This window comes from Mus musculus, chromosome 6, assembly GCF_000001635.26.
Source record: "Mus musculus strain C57BL/6J chromosome 6, GRCm38.p6 C57BL/6J".
In the NCBI taxonomy this organism is placed as follows: domain Eukaryota; kingdom Metazoa; phylum Chordata; class Mammalia; order Rodentia; family Muridae; genus Mus; species Mus musculus.
The window spans coordinates 39,615,661-39,643,070 of record NC_000072.6 but is presented as its reverse complement, the minus strand read 5'-3'; the positions used below and the strand labels follow the sequence as shown (position 1 = coordinate 39,643,070).

The 27,410-nt window shown below is 38.3% G+C and overlaps 1 protein-coding gene and 1 long non-coding RNA gene across 16 annotated transcripts in view; one reads left to right on the top strand and one right to left on the bottom strand.

Moving 5' to 3' along the window:
* Braf (Braf transforming gene) overlaps positions 1-27,410 on the top strand; it is a 122,428-nt gene that overhangs the window by 82,588 nt on the left and 12,430 nt on the right. For 12 of the 13 annotated variants that reach the window (XM_006505358.4, XM_006505355.4, XM_006505353.4 and 9 more), the window contains 6 exons: positions 2,536-2,620; positions 3,305-3,481; positions 14,416-14,462; positions 15,231-15,349; positions 19,361-19,492; positions 27,276-27,410. In XM_006505358.4, coding sequence (XP_006505421.1) covers positions 2,536-2,620; positions 3,305-3,481; positions 14,416-14,462; positions 15,231-15,349; positions 19,361-19,492; positions 27,276-27,410 — 695 coding nt within the window. Of the gene's footprint in view, positions 1-2,535; positions 2,621-3,304; positions 3,482-14,415; positions 14,463-15,230; positions 15,350-19,360; positions 19,493-27,275 lie in introns of those variants that run through there. The other variant, XM_011241140.3, reaches the window with a different exon arrangement.
* On the bottom strand, positions 48-27,278 carry Gm34389. Of its 3 annotated transcripts, XR_003956286.1 has the most exons (3): positions 26,931-27,278; positions 26,131-26,293; positions 17,997-21,255 (listed from the first exon to the last, which is right to left on the bottom strand). It is a non-coding gene; the product is annotated as a predicted gene, 34389 (long non-coding RNA). The 3 variants fall into 3 exon arrangements; XR_003956287.1 differs by lacking the exons at positions 17,997-21,255; positions 26,931-27,278 and adding an exon at positions 48-2,655 and having other exon boundaries at positions 26,131-26,515; XR_377572.3 differs by lacking the exon at positions 26,931-27,278 and having other exon boundaries at positions 26,131-26,569.

Sequence of the window (27,410 nt, the reverse complement as noted above, 5' to 3'; positions counted from 1 at the left end):
AAGTGGGACATGGTATGTATAACACGATGCCATTGGCACAAGTGGGATATATTAAGAAATGTTTATTAAAAAGAAGAAGCAGCAGCCAAAGCTGGGTGTGATAGCACACATCCTTAAACCCAGCACTCAAGAGGCAGAGGCAAGTAGATCTGAGTTCAAGGCCAGCCTGGTTCACAGAGAAAGTTACAGTACAGACAGGGCTACACAGATCTGTCTTGGGAAGGAACAACAGTCATGATGACATACACTCCGATATTCCCCACACTTAGGAGGTATAAGCGTGAGGATTAGGAATTCAAGGACATCCTTAGCTATGGAGAAAGTTCAAGGTCAACTTAAGTAACAAGAGATTGTCTCAAAAACAAATATGAAGTAAAAATATTCACTGTTTACACCATTAAACTGTTTTCATCAAATGCAGGAGTCCTCCAAAGGTTTCTAACAAAAATGGTGGACCATAAAAACTGGCTTCAGAGTAACTAAGATTGCTGTTATACTTTATATTAATGATTCATAAAGATGAAGGTCTTCTAGCTATCAGTCCCAAAGGAAGTTCGTTTTTCTTTTAGAAGTATTCCTTTTGATGATTTTATGGGTATTATAAATCAAAAGTTAACATAAAAAGTGTTCAGCCTCACTAGTTTTCTAAGAATTACAAACTCAGAAGACAGACGTCATGACTTTCTTTGAACATAGATTTTTTTTTTAATTGATCATGTGAAGATTGTGATTATAATCCTGTTTATTTTGTAGAAATATGAAAAGTTGGCGATAGGTACACTGAGCCTAAGCACGTAATTGAACAGCAATGAATAGGTTGATGGTTGGGGAAGTATACTCACTAGCGGTATAATAATAATAGAAAATGAAAATAATGTGAGTACTCACTAGTAGAAGATTCAGTTAGCACATTGACACATCCATATATTGTTATATAAGAATCAAAATTATATAATAGTTACATTGATATGGAAAGGTTTTAATATATTGATTTGTTTGAAACAGCATGTATAATGCCTTTATATAAAGATCTATATAAAATGCATTTAACAGTATAAAAATGCTATCTGAATCTCTCAAGTTTATTATTTCGTATACATTCATAAGTTTTATACTGTATGCATATATAAGCATGTATATATGCATAAATATATATACACACATATATATGTATGGTATATATAAGTTTTAATTCTGAGTGCCATAGTTAGGAGAATTTTTTTTAATGATTTACTCATGATTATGAGTGCTCTATTTGCATGTACACCTACATGACAAAAGATAGCATCAGATCCCATTATAGATGGTTGTGTTCCATCATGTGTTTGCTGTGAATTGAAATCAAGACCTGGAAGAGCAGCCAGTTCTCTTAACTAAGCCATCTCACCATCTCCTATGGAACATTTATGTTTTCCTAAAACATTTAAGTAATAAGCACTGTTAGGTAGTATCCAATAAAATGAATACTATAGAACTTTGGTAGTTAAGAAAAATCAAGATTTATAGTGATTATGTTTAAATGTATTAAAATGTCTACAAGTGTTTAGGTAATTGAAGCTCACCAAGTGAATAAATACATTTGTGATTAATAAATGTAATATTATTAGCCTTCTAGAAGGTCTCCACATGCCTTCTTCATTCACTCACCCTGCAAAGACAACAAACATCCTAACCACAATAGAATATATTGTGTAATCTTTCTCTCAAATATTTTATGGTCCATCAATGTTGTTGGGTATGTTTGTGTTTTATTTGTCCCCTGAATAGCATTCCATTGTGTGAGTGAAATGTGATTCCTTCCATCTATTGGATAATAAGCATTTGGGTACTTCCCACTTTGGTGCAATTCTGAATGATGTTGCTGTGTATATTTTTAGGATATGTCTTTTAAAGAACATATGTGTATTTTTTACTGGCTATATGCCTAGGAGAGAATTTTAAAACTACACCATATGCATACTTGCAATTTTATATATACTCCCATCGGTGCTGCTAAGTAATTATACCAGTTTATATACCCAACAAAAGTGTATAAAACACTAGAAGTATTTAAACTACGATTATAATTTTAATAATTTTTCCAGTCCACATAAGTAAGCCATAACGTTTGGAAAAAAAATTGGCAGGTTTTTACTTTAAGCCAAGTTGCACTGGACCTGTTTTGTTGTCCATGGTTCGAGCACTCACTGACCAGGTAACATTTTAGTCAACATCGGTAACTCATTAGGAGAACTCTCCAAGTACTTAGTTACCTAAGTGTATTCCCAGGGTGAGGAAGTTCACTATATTTTAGCATATATTTTCAAACAATAGTATAGGAATATCATTGTTAGTTGCTTTGTGTGGGATTGAAGGATGTGCGTGCCCCATAGTATGTGTTAAAAAGAAGAAAAGTAGTTTATTACTAGGTAGTTAAATATAATTTATTTACAGTTTAATAGGGATATGAATTTAAAACTGACAATTAGCAAAAAACCCAAGAATAAATATTTCACATTTCACAATTTGAAATCTTGGGTAACAATTTTCTTTCAGGTGATGTGGCAGTGAAAATGTTGAATGTGACAGCACCCACACCTCAACAGCTACAGGCCTTCAAAAATGAAGTAGGAGTGCTCAGGTGAGCGAGTGGCCACAGCTTTCCAGTGCAGTGACCTAAAGAAACAAAGTGTGGCTGCTTAGACTTCACGTTCCCATTGTTGTCCACCGTTTGCTCCTGCATCTAGAAAACTGAATTAATGGAAATAAGAAATGTCTGATTGTGTCTAATAGTAGTTCCTTTTAGGAAAGTAATACTCTAAATGTCCTAAATGTATCAAAACACGTTTAAAATTGTATTTAGTCCTAGGCCCTAGGACATGAGGAACATTGACAAATGAGAGAGAGTAAATCCATGATAAGAAAACTTAGGAAAGATTCTGTGGTTAAAATCTTATGTGAGGGGAGTGTTCAACCAAACTGAGGTTTTAATCCAGAGAAGTGTCTTGTATTCAAGAAGGTACACAGTTACTCTGCTATTGTAAAGAACAGAACGAGGAAGCTAGCTGTGGTGGTTAGAGGAAAATGGGTTTACGTCCACATAGAAAACCTCCTAATAAATTTGGAACAACTTAAACAAATGAAAGCAACCTCAGCTCCTAGCTTCCTCATTCGATATGTTTCTGTATTTCTGAGTGGAGCTGGAGGTTAAACTCAGTAATTAGAGCTCAACCTTGCTGTGTTTCTGGTACTTTTTCCTTGAGCACCGTATTGATTTGACTCTCTTTAAAGAATTGTTACTCATTGTCACGTTTCTTTTTGGCAGGAAAACTCGACATGTGAATATCCTCCTTTTCATGGGCTATTCTACAAAGCCACAACTGGCAATTGTTACACAGTGGTGTGAGGGCTCCAGCTTATATCACCATCTCCACATCATTGAGACCAAATTTGAGATGATCAAACTTATAGATATTGCTCGGCAGACTGCACAGGGCATGGAGTAAGTTCAGTGCTGTTAAATCTTCATATATGGCTTTTGAAACCCACTTAAGGATACACTAAAGGTCCTGATGATAACCTCTTATGGGTTGCAGAGGTACTAACTACTAGATAACACTTACATAATCAAAATTGCTATTTCTCTAGTTCAGCCTTTAACATATATAAGGAAGAAGTAAGGTATTTGATGAGAAGTTTATAATTGCAAATGATGATTAGCACTAAGTGATTTATATAAACAGTGGAAGTACAGAAAAGCAGGAGCCCTCAAAAAAAAAGAAAAAAAAAACCCACTACCACTAAAAAAAAAAAAAAAAGCCATTAAAGTTAATAGGAAATATGTGACTATTATTTTAAATGAATGTCTATATTTTGATCCTTGTTGAGAACTTCAAGTTGTAACAGGTATATCTACTGAATTTTACTTTGTAATTCAAAAGATACGTTATTTTATGATTTATACTGATTAAAATGAACCAGGGGTAGGTGTGGTGGTGTACACCTTTAATCCCAGCACTCAGGAGGCAGGCCGATCTCTGAGTTCTAGATCAGCCAGGACTACATAAATAGACCTTGTCTCAAAAATGCAAAAACAAAGACAAAAAAAAAGAATTGGCTTAGAAAAAACTTGCATAAAACCCTTTAAGTGTAATTGAGCAGTTAAAAGGTAACATTTAGGGCTGCATGTGGTATTTAGTAGCAAATCACTTAAACACCACTCACAAACCCACGGTCAGTCCCCAGCACAAAGCTAAAGGAAGATGCACATTTTAAAGTACTTAGCTGAAACCAGGCTTAGTGATGCATGCCTTTAATCTCAGTATGCAAGAGGCAGAGGCAGAAGGATCTCTGTGAGTTTTAGAACTAAATAAATAGACTGTTTCATAAATAAATAAAGATAAGCACAATAAAATATAAATTTGAAAGTTCTATGAATAGTATAAAAGAATGTCTTAATTCTTCTTTATTAATGAATTATTATGTTATTTAATCTTTAAAATGTTATAAAGTAAGCTGGGCAGTGGTGGCACACGCCTGTAATCCCAGCACTCGGGAAACAGAGGCAGGCAGATTTTTGAGTTCAAGGCCAGCCTGGTCTACAAAGTAAGTTACAGGACAGCTAGGGCTACACAGAGAAACCCTGTCTCAAAAAACAAAATAAAATAATAAATAAATGAATAAAAAGTTATAAAGTAGATATTTTGACTTCCCTTTTACTGGTAAAGCAGCAGTGTAAATAACATTTTAGTGTAAATTTTAGGTCACACTTTTAACAAAGTTGTCTTAAAAACTTTTTTTTGTCATAAATCCTCTTATGCTACCTTTGCATTATCAAACTGGAACAAAAAGATAAAAGTGAATACATGCCCTCACAACTCTTGCCGCAAGATGAGTTACAGGAAGTAAATAAACGTATCACCTTCCTTCCTTCAAAACTAGGCAATAACTCCCAAGCCTTTGTTAAACCAAATGATTTATCACTGTAGTCACTGGTCAGTTGCTGTGAAGAGATGTCATAACCAGCAACTCTTGTCAAAGAAAGCTTTCATTGGGGGCTCGCCTCCGGTTCCAGAGGCTTAGTGCATTAGCATGGCAGGGCACTGGCAGCAGGCTTAGCACTGGAGAAATAGCTATTTACTACACCCTGATCTGTAGGCAGAAAAACAGCCTGGGCCTGGTATGCGCTTTTGACACCTCAAAGTTCACCCCAGGTGATACACTTCTAAAAGGCCACACCTCCTAATTCTTCTAATCCTTTTAAATAGTGCCACTCCCTATTAGCATTCTGAGTATATGAGCCTCTGGGGACATTCTTATTCAAACCAACACCACCACCACACACACACACACACACACACACACACACACACACACACACACACACACACACGGCGAAGTATCTTACTTAGTAACATCCTTAACTTATCTACGAACAGAACAGTCTCAGCCTTTCAACAAAGCTAGAATTTTAATGTACTCAAATCTAAAAGAGTGTATTAAAATCTTGAGATGAAAAATCTCTGGCAGAAACTGTCAACAAAAAGAATCAAAGCTTATTCGTTTTTTTTCCCCACTGACCTGTAGCACTTCTGCAAAAGGCTGGCCACTCTCCCCTCAGCACCTCTATATCTGCCCTCTTTTCTTTGGAATACTCGTACCACAAAAACTTTTATTTAAGATTGTCTCTCTGATCACTGTATGTAACTATCATGTCCCCAGCTCACTTTATCCCTTTCTTTATGCTAATTCTAACAGGCTTTTAAATTTTTCTGTTGCCCCTGCTAGATACAGACTGGGTAAGAGCAGGGGCTTTGTTTTGTTCATTGAATTGTGGCTATTGCCTAGACTAGGCCCTGGGCTATGATGGATATTCAATATCCATCAGTAAAATAAAGTAAAGCAGGGAAGGCAAGCAGACAAGACAGACAGGCAAGACAAGACATACATGTATGACTATACAAAACTGTGTATTGTTTACTGTCCAGAAAGAAAAATTCAAACTCTGCTTGTATCAAAATTCAGAAATGTTTTTAAAAAATTTTTAAAGAGAGGGAATGACAGAAAAGAGCTTTTGATATGAACAAGCAATTAAAACTAGTATTTATAATGATTTTGAGAAGACAAGGTAGTGGAGTGACAGGGTTAGTTTAAACAGGGTGTGACCATAGGGAAGGACCTATGAAAATGAGTAACTCCAGAGTTATCAAGAAATGGGTGATACTTTCCTATCACTTGATAGTTTGAGATTGCCAATGTACTTTTTTTTTTTTAAGATTTATCTATTTATTATATGTAAGTACATTGTAGCTGTCTTCAGACACTCCAGAAGAGGGAGTCAGATCTCGTTACGGATGGTTGTGAGCCACCATGTGGTTGCTGGGATTTGAACTCTGGACCTTCAGAAGAGCAGTCGGGTGCTCTAACCCACTGAGCCATCTCACCAGCCCGCCAATGTACTTTTATAGCCAACTCCAAAACACTCTTATCTGCCGTAGCTGAGAAAGCACTATTACATTTTAAGCCCTCTAAGAGAGTTTACTTTTTATTATCCATTTGAAACTCATGAAGGATAGCATAATGCTTTTCCCATTATTTTGTTGTTGTTTCTTCCAGTTGAGATGGTAATTTGCATCTGTTTTATACCAATATATTCTAATTTCTAAAGTCTTTGACAGTTGAAAACTCTGTATTGAAACGACCAAGTAGGTTTGGGATTAAAGTGACAAATTTTTTTCCCTCTGTCTTTCAACCCCATTAAAACTACAATAAAGGAATATTTTTATAAAGACCAAACGAATCAGGATGAAAAAAAAGAAGATAGTAGCAACATTTTGAAAGTTGGAAAGCAGGTGGAAAGCTGGCGATAGAGTGTAGTGAAAACCAAAAAACTAAATTATTAGTTGCCAATGGAAAAATTAAAATCATCATGTTTACAGCACAACTTTCAAGAGTCTGTGCAGAGATTAGCTTCAGAAATTGGCAGTTCCTATGATGGGGGAAGCTATTCTGTTAATCTTTCCTAGCAAGTGTCTCTGAGCAACTGGCAGAAAAACTGGAAGTTCTCTGGAGAGTGGGAAATGAGTATCTCTGGCTGGGGAACTCTGCTGTCTAGAATTGGGACATCTTTCTAAACCAGTGAGATTCGGCAACTCTACTTCTCAGATAATGTTCAGCTGTGCTGCCCATCTCCCAGCTTCCTGGGGTGCGAGGGCCGTGTGAGGGATTAGATCTAGGGCTGACCCTATAGCAAATATGTGCCACTGAAATACATCCTACCCTAGTCGCCTTTCCATGGTCAGAGGCTAGCAGCCAAGCCTGACTCTTCCTACAAGACAGTCTTAGGAGTCTTCACTAGAGAATCTTACCAGACCAGGAGGAAAAGAGTGCAGGGATAGAGTACAAATTACTCATATTCCTGTCTGTGTCACTGTATAGTTCAGAAACAGTAAGCTGGACATCAAACATTAGAGAAGTCCGATAGAAATGAAAGGTCAAAACACACCAAGGTGGGGGGCACTGGGAGGAACTGATCGAGTGAAAGAAGAGGTTGCCACTCTCACCAAGAGCAAAGACTTTTTCATTAAACAAAGTGGTTTCTAAAAAATGTGTTCGTAAGCATGATAGCACATGCCTATGACCTCGATACTTAGGAGACAGGTAAGAGGATCATCTAGTCTACACAGCATGTTCCAGGCCAGCCAAAGCAGTGTTCTATCTAAAAGTTACTACCATTGAATATCAAAACCTTGTTTAAATGTTGATACTTGTAGCATATTGGAAAGTATGTCCTTTTCAATTATTTTAAACTTAAAATGTTGATTTAAAATTCACAAAGAATCATATAGTTTGTTAGAATTCATTTGAGTTGTCTTTTGCAAAAAACTATTATACAAAATTCTGTTTTGCTGGTTGCACATATAGTCTATAACCCCTATCACTTGGGAGCTGGAGACGGGAAACTGAGTCCAAACCAGCTTGGAATTTATGGTCACTTGCCTCAAAACAACAGCATGCTATTTGGTTTAATATTAATTAAGCCTGTCTCTGCCCTATTAGTGCTGGGCTTAAAGGCATGCAATACAACACCCCTGACCCGTATTTGTTTTATAAAAGTGTTGTATATGTGAATATGGGAACGGGAATCACCGGGTTTACTAGTGGTTGTCTCCAGCAAGGAAAATAGAGACTTAGTATAAACTTTAAAAACTGCGAAAGCTAACGTGTAAAACTCTTAACGGCATTTGTTAGGGTAGGAATAGGAGTAATTGTACTCTATCTTTTGGGATGCTGTGTCTTAATTATCACTTACTACAAAGTAATAGAAAATCATTTGAAAAAATGTAAACACAAATACATGCCAGTAACTTACCATCCAGATAACTGTATTTGATGACTTAAGGTGTGTTTTGTATCCTTCATAATTGTGTATGTTAATGCTGTACATAATGGGTTTGTTTCTATTTGTAACTATAGAGTCAGGCTTTGCCTTCCTTTTACTCTTTGCACACCATCACTGGTTAGTTAGTATTATATTCTGATCACAGCTCTGCTGCACACCGTTTACTCAGTGCCTCCTTATTTTTTTTTAAAATACCAAATATTTTTGTGGTATTTCAATATGGTATTTATTTATTAGCAATTACATATATTGCTATATATATGCACTTGCAATGTATCATTTTTCTTTATATTTTATATGTGCTTCCTCAATTATTCTCAATATTCAGAAAGTCAATGTATATACAAGGTCATATAATATGCCCCTTTGAGCCTTGGACTGTTTTTTTTTTTTTTTTTGGTTTTGTTTTGTTTTGTTTTTCTTTTCTTTTTTTTTCTGAGACAGGGTTTCTCTGTGTAGCTCTGGCTGTCCTGGAACTCACACTGTAGACCAGGCTGGCCTCAGAAATCCGCCTGCCTCTGCCTCCCAAGTGCTGGGATTAAAGGTGTGTGCCACCACGCCTGGCTGCCTTGGACTGTTTTACTTCTCCAGATAATGCAATGCTTTCAGCAACCCCTGCCCTTGATGCATCTCATGCCTGTAGTTCACACTTCATTTACTTCATTCTCTCCTAGACACTGCTATACCTGTCCTGAGACCCCCAAACCTCTTCTTTTTTTAAAAAGAAAAAGAGAGAGTTTCTTAGACTTCCATGCTGCCAAATCCAGTGGTTAAGTTCTCGGTCCTCAGTTTATTGATCCATCAGAAGCATGGGGGGCAGATAGTCCAGCTCCTTGTGGGGATGCCCTCTGTCCTCTGCTTAATCGTGTTCTTAATCTCTTGTTAGTCAAACTCAGGTCTGAATAGCATCTAGCTGGGAACCCTCAGAAATACTGAATTTCAGACACTACCTTAGATCTTCTGAATTTAATCTACATTTTAACATGATCTACAAATTATTCACCAATGTATAAAGGCTAAAGAAATGTGCATCAAAGCATATTCTTCTGATTGTCTTATTAGTATCTGTGTCTCAGCTGGCTGTCATTCCTGTGTGACCTCAGTCAGTTTCATGGTGTGGGAAAAATCACTTTAAAATCAGTTCTGTACCAACCTCCAGCTACTTCATTTTATTTGTACTTAGGACTCCTATCAAACTGCTCAACATGTCCACTGATTGCCTAATGGGATCTCACCCTCCCTCACCACACCTACTCTCTGTTCCCCTCCCCCAACGCTTGTTCCTGCTCAGATTGTCTGTGCTTGCCCTCCAGTCGACTCTATATCAACTTGCTGATCTGTGTATTTGGGAGTCATACATCTGCCACAGGGCTCTACCCTTTCTTCATAGTCTCGCCCCTTAACAGTATACACTGTCTACCACCTCACAGTCTTTACTCAAAATAGCCTATGAAAAGGCCTCGTTAGCCTAAAATCACAGCCCATCCTTCCCTGTCCTCTACCCAGGCTCCCACACACCTGGCACAGGTAACAGTATGCACTACACTGTATTTCTTACTGATTTGTCTGTTTTCTGTCTTCTTCACTACAGTGCTAAGTATCTTGCTTTATCTCCAAGACTAAAACCAGAACATTTTGGTTAGCACATACTGTTTTTTCATTAAACATATAAAGTAATTTTTAAGAATACATCAAAATACACATCATCTCCGTGCTACAGATGAGTAGTGGCAAGTTAGATGGCAAATGTCCCTAAGGTGAGTACCACAGATGGAGTGTAACCCAGGTCTGTGTGCTCACAACCATGCTTCTTCCTACGCATCTGCTCATCACGTGCACTCTTCAGTTTTCCTCTCTGCGTGCATAGGACTATTGCTCTTCACCTGCCTCACCAAGAAACACACCAGATTATGCAACCAGATTATATAAAATTAGTCTGAAAATATCAAAGTATCTCACATGTACAAAGGTAATGGTAATTCTCCGTTTCCTTATAACAATGGACCATTTTTGCTTTTACATTTATTTAGGTCTTTTGATGACTTGTGTCTGAGGTCGCGGTTGAGGCTCTTTTCTTTTTCCCTATGTGGATATCCAGCTGTTCTAGCAGCATTTGTTGAAAAAGACCATCTTTTCCTCCATTTTACCTTTTTTTCTATAAGTAGTATGTCTCTGGTTATGTTTCAGTTTGTGGGTGTTTGATACGGATTACAAAAATGAAAGAATAGTACACTTTTTGCTTTCCCACCAATATTATAAAATTCTATATATACATATCCATTTATTTTGTTGAGACCAGCTTTCTATTTTTTAGAAGTGACTTGAGTATTTTCTAAAGGGGCATTCACTACCCTCTCTAGGGAATGGAAGGGATACAAAATTATCATAGTGGTGTATTAGAAGACTCAGTATCACTAAGTTCTCTACTCTTCCCAAGTTGCTCTCCACCTGCAGCATAATGCCCGTCACAGTGTGAACAGATATAAGGTTAGAAATTGGCATATTAATCTGATTATTTATATGGAAGTACAGTGGCTATTTATAGTCCCTGACACTTGAAGCCAGTTGTGGTAGTACATACATACCTAGAATCACATTCCTTCAGATGTAAAGTTAGGAGGATCAAGAGTTCAAGGCCAGCCTGGGCTACCAGATTCCCTGTCTCAGGAAGGAATTTTAAAAGGTGGGGAAAAGAAAATAGACAATTTTGAAGAAAAAAATAACAAAGTTGGAGATTTCAAATTTTACTATAAGACCGTAATAATCAAGAGAGTGTGGTACTTGTATAACTATACACATATAAATCATTGTGGAAGAAAAGATGCAGCTTAGATATAGCTCTAAGTTACATAATTTCTTCATTTGATTTTCTTTAAGCAAGGTGCTAATGTAATTCATGAAGACAGTTCTTCAACAAATGTTGCTATAATAGCTTGATATTCATATAGAAAAACTAAGTCATTAACTGTTAGATAGCACAAAACAAACATTTGAAGTGGATTAAAAACAAAAATCTATTATTTTAAATAGCAAAGAAAAAAATCCTTGTAGTATAAAGATAGGCGTTGATTTATTAGAACACAAAAGGTAAGGGAAAGAAAGAAAAGAAATTTTGAAATACATCAAAATTCAACATTAGTTTTCCTCCAAAGACACTATTAAGAAAATAAAAATATGTCTGGGGATGTGTACTACCTAGCCTGTGTGAGTACTGGGTTCAGACCCCAGGATCACAAGCACAGATAGATGCACAAAAGAAAATGAAAGGACAAAGTACAGTCTTGGAGAAGACGTTTGAAAACATAGCTGACAAAGTCTTCAAGGTAAGACTGTAAGAGTCAATAATAAAACATAGGGTCTAGGGAGATGATACAAAATTTAAGAACACCAGATGCTCTTCCAGAGGACCCAAGTTTAATTCCAAACACCCACAACCATCTGAACTCTAGTCCAGTGTATCTGAAACCCTCATCTGGACTCCTCAGACACCAGGCATACATGTGATGTGCAGGCATGCATGCAGGCAAAACACCTATATACAAATAACAATAATAATAACATACCACTCAATAAGTCACAGAAATTAGATGTTGTAGCACTTGTAATTCCTGCCCTCCAGAGACCAGAGAAAGTGGATCAAGAGTTCTAGTGCCATGTCTGCATTATAGTAAGATCTCATCACAGAAAAAAGGATAAAAAAAAGTATGGGTTCAAAACACGTTCTCAAAGGTGTCATATGCAAGGCCAGTAAGCACATGCAGACATGTCGCAGCTACACATCAGGAAATGGCACATTCAAACTATGATGGGAGCTAGCAACACATCCCCATCAGAATGCCCATTTTTTAACCTGCCATGCACAAGTCTCAGCAAGGATAACGATCAGTCAGGACTCTTTTACCTGACTGGTAAGATTTGGGGAAACTGATAATTTATTCTAATGTTAAACTTAGCATGTTAGCACATCTAACTCTGCCTAAATATCCAAAAGAAATAACAGCAGGAATCAACAAGAAAGGCTTACACGTAACTACTAAAACCTAAGACCACCCATATTCCAACCACTAAGTGGATATTCATACTACACATGCAGCTATCATGTGGTCTCATAATCAGGGGGCAGAGCACAAATAAGCATCTCTTTACATTCTCAGCAGTTACCTAAGTCTAAAGGTTTATTTTATTGCAAGAATGAAGGAACACCTTTTAAATTTTTAGCACATGTGTTCATTTTTGGTAGGTGTGTATACTCGATGGCTGTGTTGCAGTCCCAGGAGAACTGTGGGTAGATGGCTCTCTCCTTTCACCATGCACAATCAACTCGAAGCAGCTGTTGTAACTTTGAGTTCTGCTAGGTTTGCCCTAGCTTTTACTAACCAGTATGTCACTAGTTAGGAATTAGATGTGTCTTGATCAATATCTACCAAGTTCCTGACCCTAAATTTTCTCTCTTTGACCCTTCAGTTAGATTTTACCTACTTTGTTCTCGCTGCGTTTCTTTCAATCAGATTTCTGCTTCGCTGCTCCTCCCGAGGACCCGGGTTCAGTTCCCAGAACCCACATTGGGCAGGCAGCTCATAACTACCTATAACTGTAGTTCCGGGGAATCAGTTTCCTCCAGCACCCTCCTTTGGCCTTCACAGGCATCTGCGCGTGTGTGGCTGGTAGACAGAAACATATCCATACACACAAGTAAGAAATAATTCTTTAAAAGGTTTAAAGTAGATGAGACCTATAAGTGACCTCTGATTTTCTCTTGCCGTTAATGATGGAGTGGAAGCACAGCGCTCAGAGTGATGACAAGATCTTTAGATCATAATCAGTGCTGTGAAGGAAATAGCAGGAAGTGACAATAAGGGATGAAAGGGGTTTACTGTGGATACAGTAATTTAAAATGACATTTTTGTTCAAAATAGTTGCAGATCTTGCTGTCTGGCTGGAAGAATGAGGATGTTTTATAAAGATAGGAAGGTGTGAACAGTCTGAACTATTTATAATTCTCAGCTTTAATAGTGCTCATGATATGACTTTGCTTTTATATTCTGATTTTAAGTCAGAATTCAAGGTGGTCACTGTTAGATTTCCGAAGTCCTTGCACCTATTGTAGTTGACTTGGCAGCTATGTATTGAATACTTCACACCTGCTAGGCAGTGTTCCATGCATTGGAAATAAGTAGAAATTAAGTCTAAAACTAAAGTAGTTTTTAGGATAATTTAGGATAACTGACTTGTCGTTGACAATAATATAATGTTGGCAGATCATGCTGGTACATCCAGTTAGTCCCACACTTAGGAGACAGAGGCAGGCAGATCTCTGTGAGTTCACTGCCAGCCTGGTCTATGCAGTGAGTTCCAGGACATCCAGTGCTACCTAGTGAGACCATATCTCAAAAAAGCCATCATCGTCATCTTAATAGTAATATGTTGTTATAAGAAAAATTCTTCCTTACTAGTACTAAGTTTTAAGAATATATCATGCTTTGACTTTCATAGTCTAAGGGAGTTTGTATTCTAAATGGAAAGCAAGCATGGCACATGAAAAACAAAGCAGACAAGGATCCAACTGTTGCATTGATTACTCCAGAATTGAATAGGGAATGATTACTTTGTATTAGGTTCCTTGTGAGAAAAGAATGTTTGTTCGTTTTAGAGTATGAATAGGTGGAAAATAGAAGGGACGCTGATTTGGGGACGGGCGGCTGGGAGAGGAATCTTGAAAGAGGTAGGATCAAATATCAAGGTGTATTTCAAGAACATGAATAAACAGACTTGACTGAGTGAAAGGTTTGTATTTGTAACTAGTAAAAGATAAAGCAGAGTTCTATACAACAGAATTTGGGCTGTATATAATAGTGATATGTTTATATAATCCTAAAATTACTGTCAATTAATATGTGAATGGTTTATCACAACATATCAATTTCAGTTGTTTCATTATTCTAAATATGTCTGTACACTACTAATTATGTTCTGTAGATTTTGAGGCCGGAGTCCTACTCAGTCCTACTCAGGTTAAATGATGTTTTGTTTTTCAGTTACTTACACGCCAAGTCAATCATCCACAGAGACCTCAAGAGTAATAGTATCCTTCCTGAAATTGGTCTGCGAAGTCTGAACCACCCTGACTCTTTCCTCTACATTTTCTCTTCCTGTTATGTAAAACTAGTTTTGTGCTACGTTTCATATGCTATAAAGAAAATGAACCAATTTGCATGAGAGTATAATAGAGTAGGATTCAGCCTGATGGGGTTTCTGCATGGCTGGGCGCTGTAGGAAAGCCTGTCACGGGTCTTTATCATAGTAGGGCTTGCTGTCTTGCTTGCTTAGATCCTATGTGCCCTATAAAGTGAGTATTTTTGTGGCAACTGCTTTAGCTCATCTAACTGGCTTAGTAGTAGATGAGATTTGAAACCTAAGAAAATTATTTAACAGACATGAAGAAACGATTTTTCTTTTTGTGTCTCAGTCCACGGAGCTCCTTTCTGACATCACTGTATTCTCATAAAGAGCCTGGGCCGCTTTCCCAGCAGAGTTAAAGTGTATCTGGGCCAAATCAAATTAGAACGTCCCCAGGTCCCCCATAGGCTTGGAAGTATCTTAACCTTATGCTCACATACTTCAGGCCTGGGACAGCTTAAAAGTAGGTCGTGTAAGCTAAATAGAACAAAGGTCTTGCTCAAAACATATTTGTTGACTTTCAGAGGACATACGAATCTCTGTATTTTAAAAAGAAAATATAGTACTATAGAGTTATGGAAAGTAATTCTTTTACCTGAAATCTTCAAAATGCTTTCTCTAATAGGAAAATGCAATCTGTTTTTTTTTTTTTCCTTTACTTACTGCACCTCAGATATATTTCTTCATGAAGACCTCACGGTAAAAATAGGTGACTTTGGTCTAGCCACAGTGAAATCTCGGTGGAGTGGGTCCCATCAGTTTGAACAGTTGTCTGGATCTATTTTGTGGATGGTAAGAATTGAGGAGGTATCTCAGTTGGTCACATTCTTCAGTCCTAAACTAGTGACTGCTTACGAGAAATACACTGAAGGGCTTAACTACAGTACTTTCACAGTTCCCACTACTCACAGGAATAACATTGTAAGCCAGGCATAATTGCACATGCCTTTAATCCCAGCACTTAGAAAGCTGAACAACTGGATAGACCTCTATTAGTTTGAAGCCAGCCTGTCTATATAGTTCCAGAACAGCCAGAGCTACAAAGTGAGACTTTGTCTCTTATTTTTTGTGTAAATGGTCTTTTTTCTTCTCTTTAAAAAAACTTATTGCAAAACCAGTTTCAGTATATTTAAACAATATATATCATAAATTGTTTGAGTGTTATTAAAAATTATTTTAAAATACTTTGCTGGGCTTAGTAGTGCACACCTTTAGTCCCAACACTCAGAAGGTAGAAGCAGAAATGTAAATGAGCTAAATACCTAATAAAAAATGGAAAGAAAAAAAAAAAAAGAAGGTAGAAGCAGGTATAACTCTGTGACAAGAACAGCCAGAGTTAGGTGACACCCTGTCTAAAAACAAAAAAAAAACCAAAAATTTATGTTCAAATGGTCTGTGTATCTTGCTCTTTTTTTTTTTAAGTTTTGCAAACTTATTCAGAGAGAGAGAGAGAATGAGAATATGCTATTCATAACAGAAAGACTCGCTCACACTTTTATTTGAGCCAAAATTGGAAATAGACCTTCCTCACACTAGAAAGAACTTCATAATTATGGGCCAATTGGAAGAGGAAAGACAAAAGAAAAGGAGGATATTTTTAGTCATCCTGTGCTCTCTGCACAGATCTGTCTCCTTTCTGCTTTGTAGAAGAAAGTTGAAAAGATGAGAACACAGTCTCTGCAGCAGACTGTTGAAGAGTTATTTCTAGGAATCCTGCTGTGAACCCACAGTGGTTTCATGTGACCTTTCAGAGGGTCCCTAGGTCTTTCCTTTATGAAAGCAGTTTTCTTCCTGTCCTTCAGTCAGAACGACACACTGCAGCTGGTTGAATGGAAAAACAAATACAAGATTCCAAGCCTATTGCAGTTAAAACAGAGGAGAGAGAGTTGTGGCTCTGTTGTTACTGAACTTTGTATTAAGAGTAGGTATTCTCTGCTTGCTTAATATTTAAATGAATTAGTAAATAATAGTCAGTTGAGTTTTGATATCTTAAATATTCACAGAGGTAGTCCATATAGACAAACACTGTATGATCTTCAATTATATTTGAATAAAAACAATCCTGAGTCCAATGAGTTTTGAAATATCAGCTCTGAGCCAAATACAGGTGGGGTTTTTTTTTAATATTTATTTATCTAACTTTATTTATTTATTATAAGTTAAGTACACTGTAGTCTGTCTTCAGACACTCCAGAAGAGTGCATCAAATTTCGTTACGGATGGTTGTGAGCCACCATGTGGTTGCTGGGATTTGAACTCAGGACCTTTGGAAGAGCATTCGGTGCTCTTAATCACTGAGCCATCTCACCAGCCCAATACAGGTGTTTTAAACATCTTTGTACAGTTGGGTTACCCTACTAGAAACAGAAAAGTTAGAAGGGCTTTCAAGCCCATATTTGTCTAAATACCCAGAAAGATATGTAGCAGTCTCCAAAAAGCAGATTCTCCAAATAGTAAGGATAGATTATGATTTCTGGGATCAGGGATGAAGTTGGCGCAAGTGGCAAAGTGGGAGGAGAGAAGAAGCTGCCTTTCAGAGGTGGGAGGGAGAACTGCCCTCTGGCCATTAACTTCAAAGTTTCCTGGGCTTCCTTGAGTCCCTTCATCTGAAATGTTAGGTCAGACCAAAGGATGACGAGACCCTTTCTTAGATTCTACATTATAGTTAGCTAAGTTTCCTTTTTAAATCCTTTCATTATACATTTAACTGTTTTAATTAGTTAGAAGAGACTACTTGGTTGTAATCTGGCTTTCAGGAACCTTTTAGGCACATAATTCTAACAAAGATCGTAGTGTGTCCCAGGGAGATGACCTTTTTTGGTTCTGAAATTATAGAGACAAAAATGTAAGGCAGATCATTCACATGCTTTAACAACAGTACAGAAGTTGGTCTAGGTTCAGTCTCTAGGTTTGTTCTTTTTCAAAAGTCATAGTTTATATAGTCAGTAGAGTATTATTCCCTTCTGATCATGTTTTGTTGATACCCTGGGTCAATGAGTTAATCTTTTATTCAGTCATGCTGAAGGTTTTTTAAGAGAACAAAAATAGCCAGCCTATAATGCACTTAATTGTTGAACAAATCTTTCAGGTTGATAACTGCCTTCAGAAAACAATATGGGGAGCTGTAAGAGATTGCTCTGTTGTTAAGAATTCTCTGGCTGATGTTTCAAAAGACTTGCTTTTAGTTCTCAGCACCCAGTGACAACTCCCAAGTGTCTGTAAACTCCAGTTCCAAGGAATCTGAAGCCTTCTTCTGGCCTCCCTAGTGCACAGACAGAACATCATACACATAAAAATTAAAATAAATAGACTGGTTGGGGTAGCACATGCCTTTAGTCCTAGAGGCAGGTGGACCTCTGTGAGTTCCAAGACAGCCAGAGCTACATAGTGAAACCCTGTCAAGTCTTTGAGAGTGTGGAATATTCATAACTTGAAAAGATAATTTGGTCATAAACCAGTTTATGTGGCTCTCTGAATTATTTACAGTAGTCTTTTCTACTTTCATTTATATCTTAAAAGAGAAATACATTTATGTGACAATTTTAATAAATTAACAAATTGATCATCTGGCACACATTTAAGTAGATGGCATGCAACTGTCTAGCCATCTATCAGCAGTGAAAGCAAACTAAATTTTAAAAGACAGTTCTTCAACTGATCTAAATTCTATCCCCTCCAAAAAAATTACTTGTTTATCTTATCATGGTTGTGAGTGGTTTGTTTTATAGCATATCACTAAAATAACACCTGCCAACAAAATTCATAAGAAAAACAAGTGGAGAAGACATTTTCCTCCTCCACTGCTGTCCTTTTCATCTCTTCGGATTTCCCACAGGTCTTCCATCAGTGTTTCTTAACTTTGGGCAGACAGCAGAATCATGTGTAGAGCTCTGCATAGAATATATGGGTCCCACTTGTAGACTCAGATGTTCTGTATCAGACTGGAGTATAGTCAGCACTGAGTCGGCTCCACAGGCAGTTCTGACTTGCAGATCTAGTTGAGTCCTGTTATTCCTCAGGAGAGATACTTCCTTGCCAAGAACAAGAACGTGGTCTTCCTGCTAAATTTGCCAAGTTTCACTAATACCCTTTGCCACTTCTTCAATTCCTTCCTAACAACACAGTGTAAGAGACGCAAAGCAAAGGAATAAACCCTAGTTCTTCACCAGTCATTCTTTGTACTTCATATAAATAAGAAACCGAGTTGTACAGCAGAGTGACTAAATTATGTGAAAATTTGGTAGATATGATTTGATCTTTGTTTGCCCTAGAAGCAGCAACTAAAAATTTAATGAGTCAACCTGTTATATCTTACCTTTGTTAATAAAGCATTTTTTAATACTAAACATTTATGGTGTAACTTGGAAGGATACTTGAATTTTTCAGCCTCTAAATTCTACCACTATTAACATTCCCTGAGTTGAGGAAAATCTTTTTTACCAGTGACAAAACTTATTCCTTGTACCTACTTCCAAGATTTTTATAAGTGCAAGTCTAGTATTTCTTTGCCAATTAAGACTAAGAAGTAGAGATTCATTCTTGAGAAATGGCCACATGCCAGTGTAGATGTTTGTTCAGAAAGAGGGTTACTGATAAAATTATAAAACCTTAATAATGCATCATGAAATCTCAACTCTTTCAGAATATATAAAACGGGGTTTCCCCTTTATCCTAGTTGGATTTATATCTTTGACCATTAGTAGATGATTTCTGTAAGTAAGGTGTTACTCTGTGAATGAATGTTTTTATTTCAGTCTTTATTCAGCTGAAATTAAACTAGATTTTTTTCTTATATTTTTACAGGCACCAGAAGTAATCAGAATGCAAGATAAAAACCCGTATAGCTTTCAGTCAGACGTGTATGCGTTTGGGATTGTTCTGTACGAACTGATGACCGGCCAGCTACCTTATTCAAACATCAACAACAGGGATCAGGTAAACACCGTCTCTGGGAGCTATCTCAGTAGTTCTCCCAAGGCTCTGGTTCTCTAGAGGAAGGGAGGGTGGAGATAGAGGTGACTATACATGATAGAGCTCCTGAGCTCTCAGACCAGCGTTAGAAAGTGTTTGTATTCTTTTGACAGTAGTAAGCTTTTGTTTGAAATGTTGATCATAAATGTTATAGTGGAATAACATCCCCAATTTTGTAACTAGAAATCAGAAGTATATCAATGGAGTATAACCTGTTTCTTGGCTGAAGCAGAACTAAAAGAATGAACTCTGGTGCCTGCTGTGGTGTGTATTGCTTTAATACCAGCACTCAGGTGGCAGAGGCATACATATTTCTCTGAGTTTGAGGTCAGGCTGGTGTAGAGTTCCAGGCTAAACCTGCCTTTTTAAAAACAGAAAAAAAATTAACTTTGCTGTGATCACAGGTATAGTTGTCATTTGATTGTATCACAGGTTGTATTGTCAGAGTAAGGACTCAGCTATGAACATATTTATGTCACATTCTTCCAGAACTATTAAGAAGTTTAAAACAACAAAAAAAACAGCATGAGGGACTGGAAGGTGGTTCACTGGAAGTGTTTGCTGTATGAGCATGAGGCCCTGGGTTAAGACCCTGAGTACACAGAGAAAGCCAGCTGTGGCCATGTTTATAACCTCAGTGCTGGGGGGGAGACAAGGAGAAGCCCAAAGTTGCAGCCTGGTGGAGATATACGTGGCAGATTACAAATAACAGTGAGGTAGAGGAGTGATTGAAGAAGACACCCTGATGCCCACTTCTGCCTTCCACATTCGTCCAGGCCAGGACACTCACATGTATACACACACGCACACACATGAGTGTGCGCATGCCCACACAACAAAACTGGGTAAGAAAGTATGAAATGGCTGCTATATAATGTTGTGGCTTGTCTACAGTGAAAATTCTACCAGAAGGGTACATTTTTACCTCTCCCTTTCTTAGGTTCTTACTCTCTGTTCTTCCTTCCAAAAGATACCAATAACACTTCACAGAGCTTTGTTCATCTGTGTTTTCACACTAAATTCTCTTAGACGTCTCTTTCTTTATTTCCTTCCCTTCTCCCACTCTCTCTTCACCTTTTAACAGACCAGTATTCTGTGATCTAGGCAGGGCTTTAGATCTGGATCTTCTTCCCTTCGTGTCTAGACTCCTGGGAGTTGTAGTTTGTGCCATCAATTCCTGTTTACCAATGCCAGAAAGTGAATGAATTGTCTTTACTAAAATTCAAATGATGCCTCAACATTTTTTTAAAAGTGTGTGGGTGTATATGTAAAGAAGAGAGTAATAACAATTAAACGTCATTAAAAGATAGTTACCATGTAAACAGTGATTAAAGAGTATTTATGCTATATGCTGTGGTTTGCATCATAATCACATAAAAGACTGCTTTGAAATGGAGATGCTAGGGGCTGAAGCCATGGCTAAGCATTTGAGTGTACTGCTCTTGAAGAGACCTGAGTTCAGTTCCCAGAACCCACCATGGGTGGCTCACAACCCACTCAAGGGGATCTGAGACCCTTTCTGGCCTTCATAGGTAACTGCATACACATACTCATATCTCCACACAGATGCACGTTCACAATTTAATTTAAAATAAAAATGAAATAAATTTTAAATGGAGATTCTAGAGCAGACTGTGACTCTGTGGGATAGGCTTCTGGTGTAGTGCTGATGCCTCCCGGGGTGCTGAGTTCAGCTGCTTATTGGCATTGGACGTCATTTACCTTCCCTGAAAATACAATAAATGAAAGTAACAGAAAGGCTCTCTCTGAGAGAAGTGAATGATCAGCAGAAGAATGAGACCTTCATCATTTCATTTTTCTTGTTACTATAGTCGAAGTTCTTAGAGTTTTCTAGTCTAACGCGAGTTACATGTTTAGTGGAGGAGGAGGAGGAAGAGAGAAAAAAATATTAGTTTTTCCACTCATTCTACTTGATTGCTCTGTGTACTCTACATTCTTCAAATTGTTCTTCAGAGGAACTATGCTCTCAGATTAGACTTCTGTTTTAGAATCCATTAATTTTCTTCTTTTACATGGAAAGGTAGGACAACTGCTTTTTTACTGTGCAGTGTAGATAGATACCATCCATCTGTACTCTCATCCTTCCATAGTTCGGGGTGTATGTTTTGCATGTAAACTCAAAGCAAGGCTCTGGTTGGGTAATATTGATACAGTGGCAGGGTTTTGCTTTTGTTTTAATCAATTATGAAAGTAGGAGATTGGATTAAAGAACTTCTGTTTCTGTTTCTGGAAGTCACAGGGGCTAGGCAGATGGCTTGGTGAGTAAAGCATGTACCAAGGAGGCATGAACAGCTGAGGTCAGAGTGCCAGCACTTCTGCAGAGATCTCTGCGTGCTGAGAGATGGCTGGAATCCTAGCCAGAGACACAGAGACAGCGGGTCCCTGGAATCGTTGGCCAGCTAGGCTGTCAAAATCATGAGTTTCAGGTCCAATGAGAAACCCTAGCTCAAAAAACTAAGGTGAAGATCAAGTGAGGGAGATACCCAGTATCAGCCTCTGGCTTCCACGTGAACATGCACCAGTGTGCATATGTGCATACCCCTCACTTAAAGACATAGACTCAAAAAAAAAAAAATAGAAATCAGATTATATAGTAAAACAAGTCTCTTTCTCTTGACTTTCCAAGAGAGAATCACTTCTGTGTTACTTTGTGGAAGAGTATGGGATTAAGGTTTTTGGTGTGTGTCTGTGTCTTCATATCTCTGTGTGTGTGTGTCTGTGTATCTGTATGTGTGTGATGTGTGTGTGTCTGTGTATCTGTGTGAGATGTGTGTGTGTGTCTAAGTATCTGGATGTGTATTTCTCATTTGTTTTCCTTAGTGCTGGAAATCTGAGAAAAATTACTAAATTATTTCAAAAGTTTTTTTTTAAGCCAGGCAGTGGTGGTACACGCCTTTAATCTCAGCACTCAAGAGGCAGAGGCAGAGGCAGAGCCAGAGGCAGAGGCAGAAGGATCTCTGTGCATTCAAGCCTAGTCTACAGAGGGAATTCCAGGACAGCCAGGGATATAAAGAGAAACCCTTTCCTCACACTAGGTCATTCACAATTGCTTGTAACTTCAGTTCCAAGGCATTTGAAGCCCTTGCCTCATGTGGCGTACATATACACAGACATTTTAGAAAATAAAATAAGGCAAGTTCTTTCTTTAATCCTCGCACTAGGGAAGTAGAAGCAGATGGATCTCTTTGTTTTCGGGGGCAGCCTGCTCTGTGTCATAAGTCTTAGGTTAGCCAAGGCTACACACTGAGACCCTGTCTAAGAGCAATCAAATAAGAGATGCTGGAGAGATGGCATGGTGGGAAAGAGCACTTGTTCTTCCTACTGAACCTGGTTCAGTTCCTAGCACTCACATAACAACTCAACAACTGTCTATAACAGCACTCCCAGGAGACCCTTTTCTGGACTCTTGAGGGTAGAGCACACACGCATATAGGTGAAAACCCCACACAGAAAAAATAAAAATAAAGATTAAATTCTTTTAATTAAAGAAAATAAAGATCTGTAATTTGGGCTGATCTCGGGAATGTATATCTATTCCATATTGTATCAGCTAGAATAGCTTGACTAATATTAAAAATGTTTGCTTATCAAGGAACTCACTCATATATCTACTAGGTTGGTACTAGAGACTTACTTAGGGCCAAGGGATAGATCTCTCAGTTCTTTTCTCTACATGGGCCTTTTTGTGAGACTTCTCAGGCTTCTTAGGGTCTCTCTAATGATGTGATGGCTGGTTCTATGAATAAAATCTCAAGAAACAGAATATAACAAATATCAATGTCTTACCAGTAAGCTTTTTTTAAAAAAAAAAAAAAGAAGGGGGGCTGGCAAGTGGTTAAGAGCGCCGACTGCTCTTCCGAAGGTCCCGAGTTCAAATCCCAGCAACCACATGGTGGCTCACAACCATCCATGACGAAATCTGATGCCCTCTTCTGGAGTATCTGAAGATAGCTACAGTGTACTTACATATAATAAATAAATAAATCTTTTTTTTTTTTAAAGCAGTCTTAAAAAAAAAAACTGGGCGTGGTGGCGCCCGCCTTTAATCCCAGTACTCGGGAGGCAGAGGCAGGTGGATTTCTGAGTTCGAGGACAGCCTGGTCTACAAAGTGAGTTCCAGGACAGCCAGGGCTACACAGAGAAACCCTGTCTCGAAAAACCAAAAAAAAAAAAAAAAATTAGCATCACATATAACATAAACCTAGACTGGCCTTGAACTTCTTTCTAGCCCTCCTGCCTCTACTTCCGGAGTGCTGGGATTACCTGTGTGCTCCAACACACTCATTTTTTTTACACAAGCTATTTTAACAAAAAAAAAAAAATGTTATTGATATCTACTATCAGCAAAGCACTGTGGAGTACCAAAGGGTTCCGAAGGGGAGCAGCGGCAGTCCAGGAATGGTACTGAAAATGGGCAGCATGCATATCCTCTGGTAGTTCTAAGGCAGCCAAAGAGCAGGAGATGCTAGAAGATCTGAGGATGTGCAGAAATAGTCTCAAATTTCCAAACTAAGGGACTGATTTTGTCATCGCTTTGCCCTGTGACTCCATCCACACATTGTATTCAGGAATTTCCTTTTTTCTTTATGGCTGCTTTTAAATCATTGAGCTTCCCACAAAGGAGAAACCAACACCTGCTTTATGCTTTGCACCAGCTAAACTTTGCAGGGCATATAAAACTGTGAATTATCTTCACTTTTCTCCCCTCGCATCCCTTCTGAAAGAATTTTTGAAAAAATGTATACCTCTGTGCACTTTTTTTTTCTTTTTCTTTTTTTTTTTTTGGTTTTTCCAGACAGGGTTTCTCTGTGTAGCCCTGGCTGTCCTGGAACTCACTCTGTAGGCCGGGCTGGCTCTGTGCACATTCTTAAGTTGGGATCTAAAATGCTTTCTTACATGTTAATTGCAAAGAATGTCAATTTCAGTATAACTTGGTTAAGATTTGAAAATACTCAGCCCAGAGAGATGGCTCAGTGGTTAAGAACACTGCTCTTCCAGAGGTCCTGAGTTCAATTTCCAGCAACCACATGGTAGCTCATAGATACCACATAGAACATCCTGGGTGAGGGCTTAGAAGAGGGCCTCTTAGGAGCCAAAGGAAAAGGCCAGCTCTCTCTATGTGCAAGAATAATCCTTTACAACATACTATGTCTCTCAGTTACTTGAACTCATTTCTATGGTATGCTAAAAATTATATTGTAATTTGTCATTTAAAAGTTTTCTAGGGCTGGCAAGATGGCTCAGCAGGTAAGAGCACTGACTGCTCTTTTGAAGGTCCTGAGTTCAAATCCCAGCAATCACATGGTGGCTCACAACCACTCATAATGAGATCTGACACCCTCTTGTGGTGTGTCTGAAGTCATCTACAATGTACTTATGTATAATAATAAATAAATTTTTGGGCCAGAGCAAACAGGGACTGAGCAAGGGAGTTGACCGAAGCGAGCAGAGGTCCTAAAAATTCAATTCCCAACAACCACATGAAGGCTCACAACAATCTGTACAGCTACAGTGAACTCACATACATAAAATTAATAAATAAATCTTTTTTTTTAAGGTAGTCTAATAGTCAACTGGAAATTCAGTTAACTGTTGAAAGAATTAACTGAAGAATTGGAAACCAAGAAACTTTGAACGGAGTTTGTTATACTTCATTAGGACCTACTTAGACACTCATTTTTGGAAACGTCTTCTTGATGTCCTATAATTTTTGTAACCTGGAATGATATGAACTAGAGTCCATATTGATAAAATGTAAAGGCCTTTTGTAAAATAGAGGTTATGTGCAACAGGGAAAATTCTTGGCACGTACACCTAAGTGGTTCTCTGGCAAATTAGTTTTAAGATTTATTATATTACTGTATACACCTGCAGGCACACTCCCACAGGGGCTAGAAGACAGCATTCTGTTCCCTGGAGCCAGGGTCATGGGTGTTTGTGAGCCTCAGGATATGGATACTGGGTCGGACTTAGACCCTCTGTAAGAGCAACAAGTGCTGTTAACTAATGAGCCATTTCTTTAGCCCCTAGATTTAAAAAAAAAAGAAAGAAAGAAAGATAGAGAAAGAAAGGAAGGAAGGAAGGAAGGAAGGAAGGAAGGAAGGAAGGAAGGAAGGAAGGAAGGAAGAAAAGAAGAGAAAAGAAAACAAAACAAAAGGAAAACAAAAAAACAATTAGGAAAAAGTCCATATCTGATAGACACAGGCCTGTTTTCCAAGCACAGCATGTGTCATTAGAGGATGTGGATGCGACACGTTCAGAAATGTTAATGACAGGTAAAGCAGTAGATAATCACTCCAGCTGTTGGTAGAGAACAGCATCATCCCGTGTAAAGACGCGGCAGTCTAGAAAGAGGAATACATGATGAAGGGTAGAGTTGAGTTAGGCCTTGCTTTCTCCAGGTTCTGGATCAGCTGCAGAGAGCAGCAGGAAGTCATCTCGGGCAGCGCAGGATTTCTGTCTGCACGGTCAATTCCTAGACCTCAGAGAATTGTTTCTATACCAAAATAGATAATCTATGTAGTCCAAAGGCCCCAGGCTTTCAGGCTTCCAGCCTTTTTCTTTTGCTATAGCTTTCATACCTTTTCTAGGAATAGAAGCCATCTGAAGGCTGTCCCGTGCATCTGGATGGCAGGCTTCGTCCTCTCGGTGTTCTTACATGTTCCTACTCTCTTCCTTACATGTCTGCTGTTGCTCCAGACTTGTTGAACTTGTATCACAGAGACACTTTGAAGTAAAGCTTTTCTACGGGTTAATAAATGAAATTCTGGCATCAAACAGGAAATACCTTTCAGATATGACCATTTCTAAAATCCATCAGCCCTGTCTACAATGGAGCTCTACCCTTTTCATGCTAGCCTCTAATCTGCCCCTCTCAAAATCCTCTCTCTTGGGCCCCCTCTTCCCTCAGACACAATATATATTTTTATTTTAATTTTTTTTTTTGTTTTTTTGTTTTTGTTTGTTTGTTTGTTTCGAGACAGGGTTTCTCTGTGTAGCTCTGGCTGTTCTGGAACTCACTCTGTAGACCAGGCTGGCCTCAAACTCAGAAATCCGCCTGCCTCTGCCTCCCAAGTGCTGGGATTAAAGGCGTGCGCCACCACTCCCAGCCAGACACAGTATTCTTAACCTAGCTCTGCCCACCCTCAAAAGAGCCAAAAATTTAAAAGTTGAAAAAGTGAGAGGAACTCTAATGAAGATCAGCCTTTTCACCTTCATCTAGCCTGCCTTCCGTCCTTCTAGAGGATGCTCTGCTTCTGATGGTGTAGCTAAATGGCTCAAGGGGCTTGCTAGGACAGAAGTGCTTGACTGCAGCTGACAGCTGACAGCTATAAAGTGCTTAACTGTTTTGTTCCCTGCTACACATGCACAAAGTACTTACCAGCCATGGTGCCCAGCAACAAATGGTACTGAGCAATCTTTTATGAAGGAAGTAAGAAGTACCGTCTCATCTGCATGTCTCTGGACACTGTCGTAGGTACCACTAGAGGAGTGGTACAAGACCGGGGATTAATTCATTAGCAGGGTTTGCCATGGGGCTGGGGCTACAACAGCTTGTGATGGGTTAGGAGGCCAGACATTAGCACTGTTTTCTATTTTAGCTTATCAGAGTTTAATGTACATATAGGACAGTACAAATGCCATAAATATAGAGTTGGTTACATTTTCATTGCATATAAATTTGCATTTATTAATAAGAATGTATGATTTGCTTATTTCCCTTCAGATAATTTTTATGGTGGGACGAGGATACCTATCTCCAGATCTCAGTAAGGTACGGAGTAACTGTCCAAAAGCCATGAAGAGATTAATGGCAGAGTGCCTCAAAAAGAAAAGAGACGAGAGACCACTCTTTCCCCAA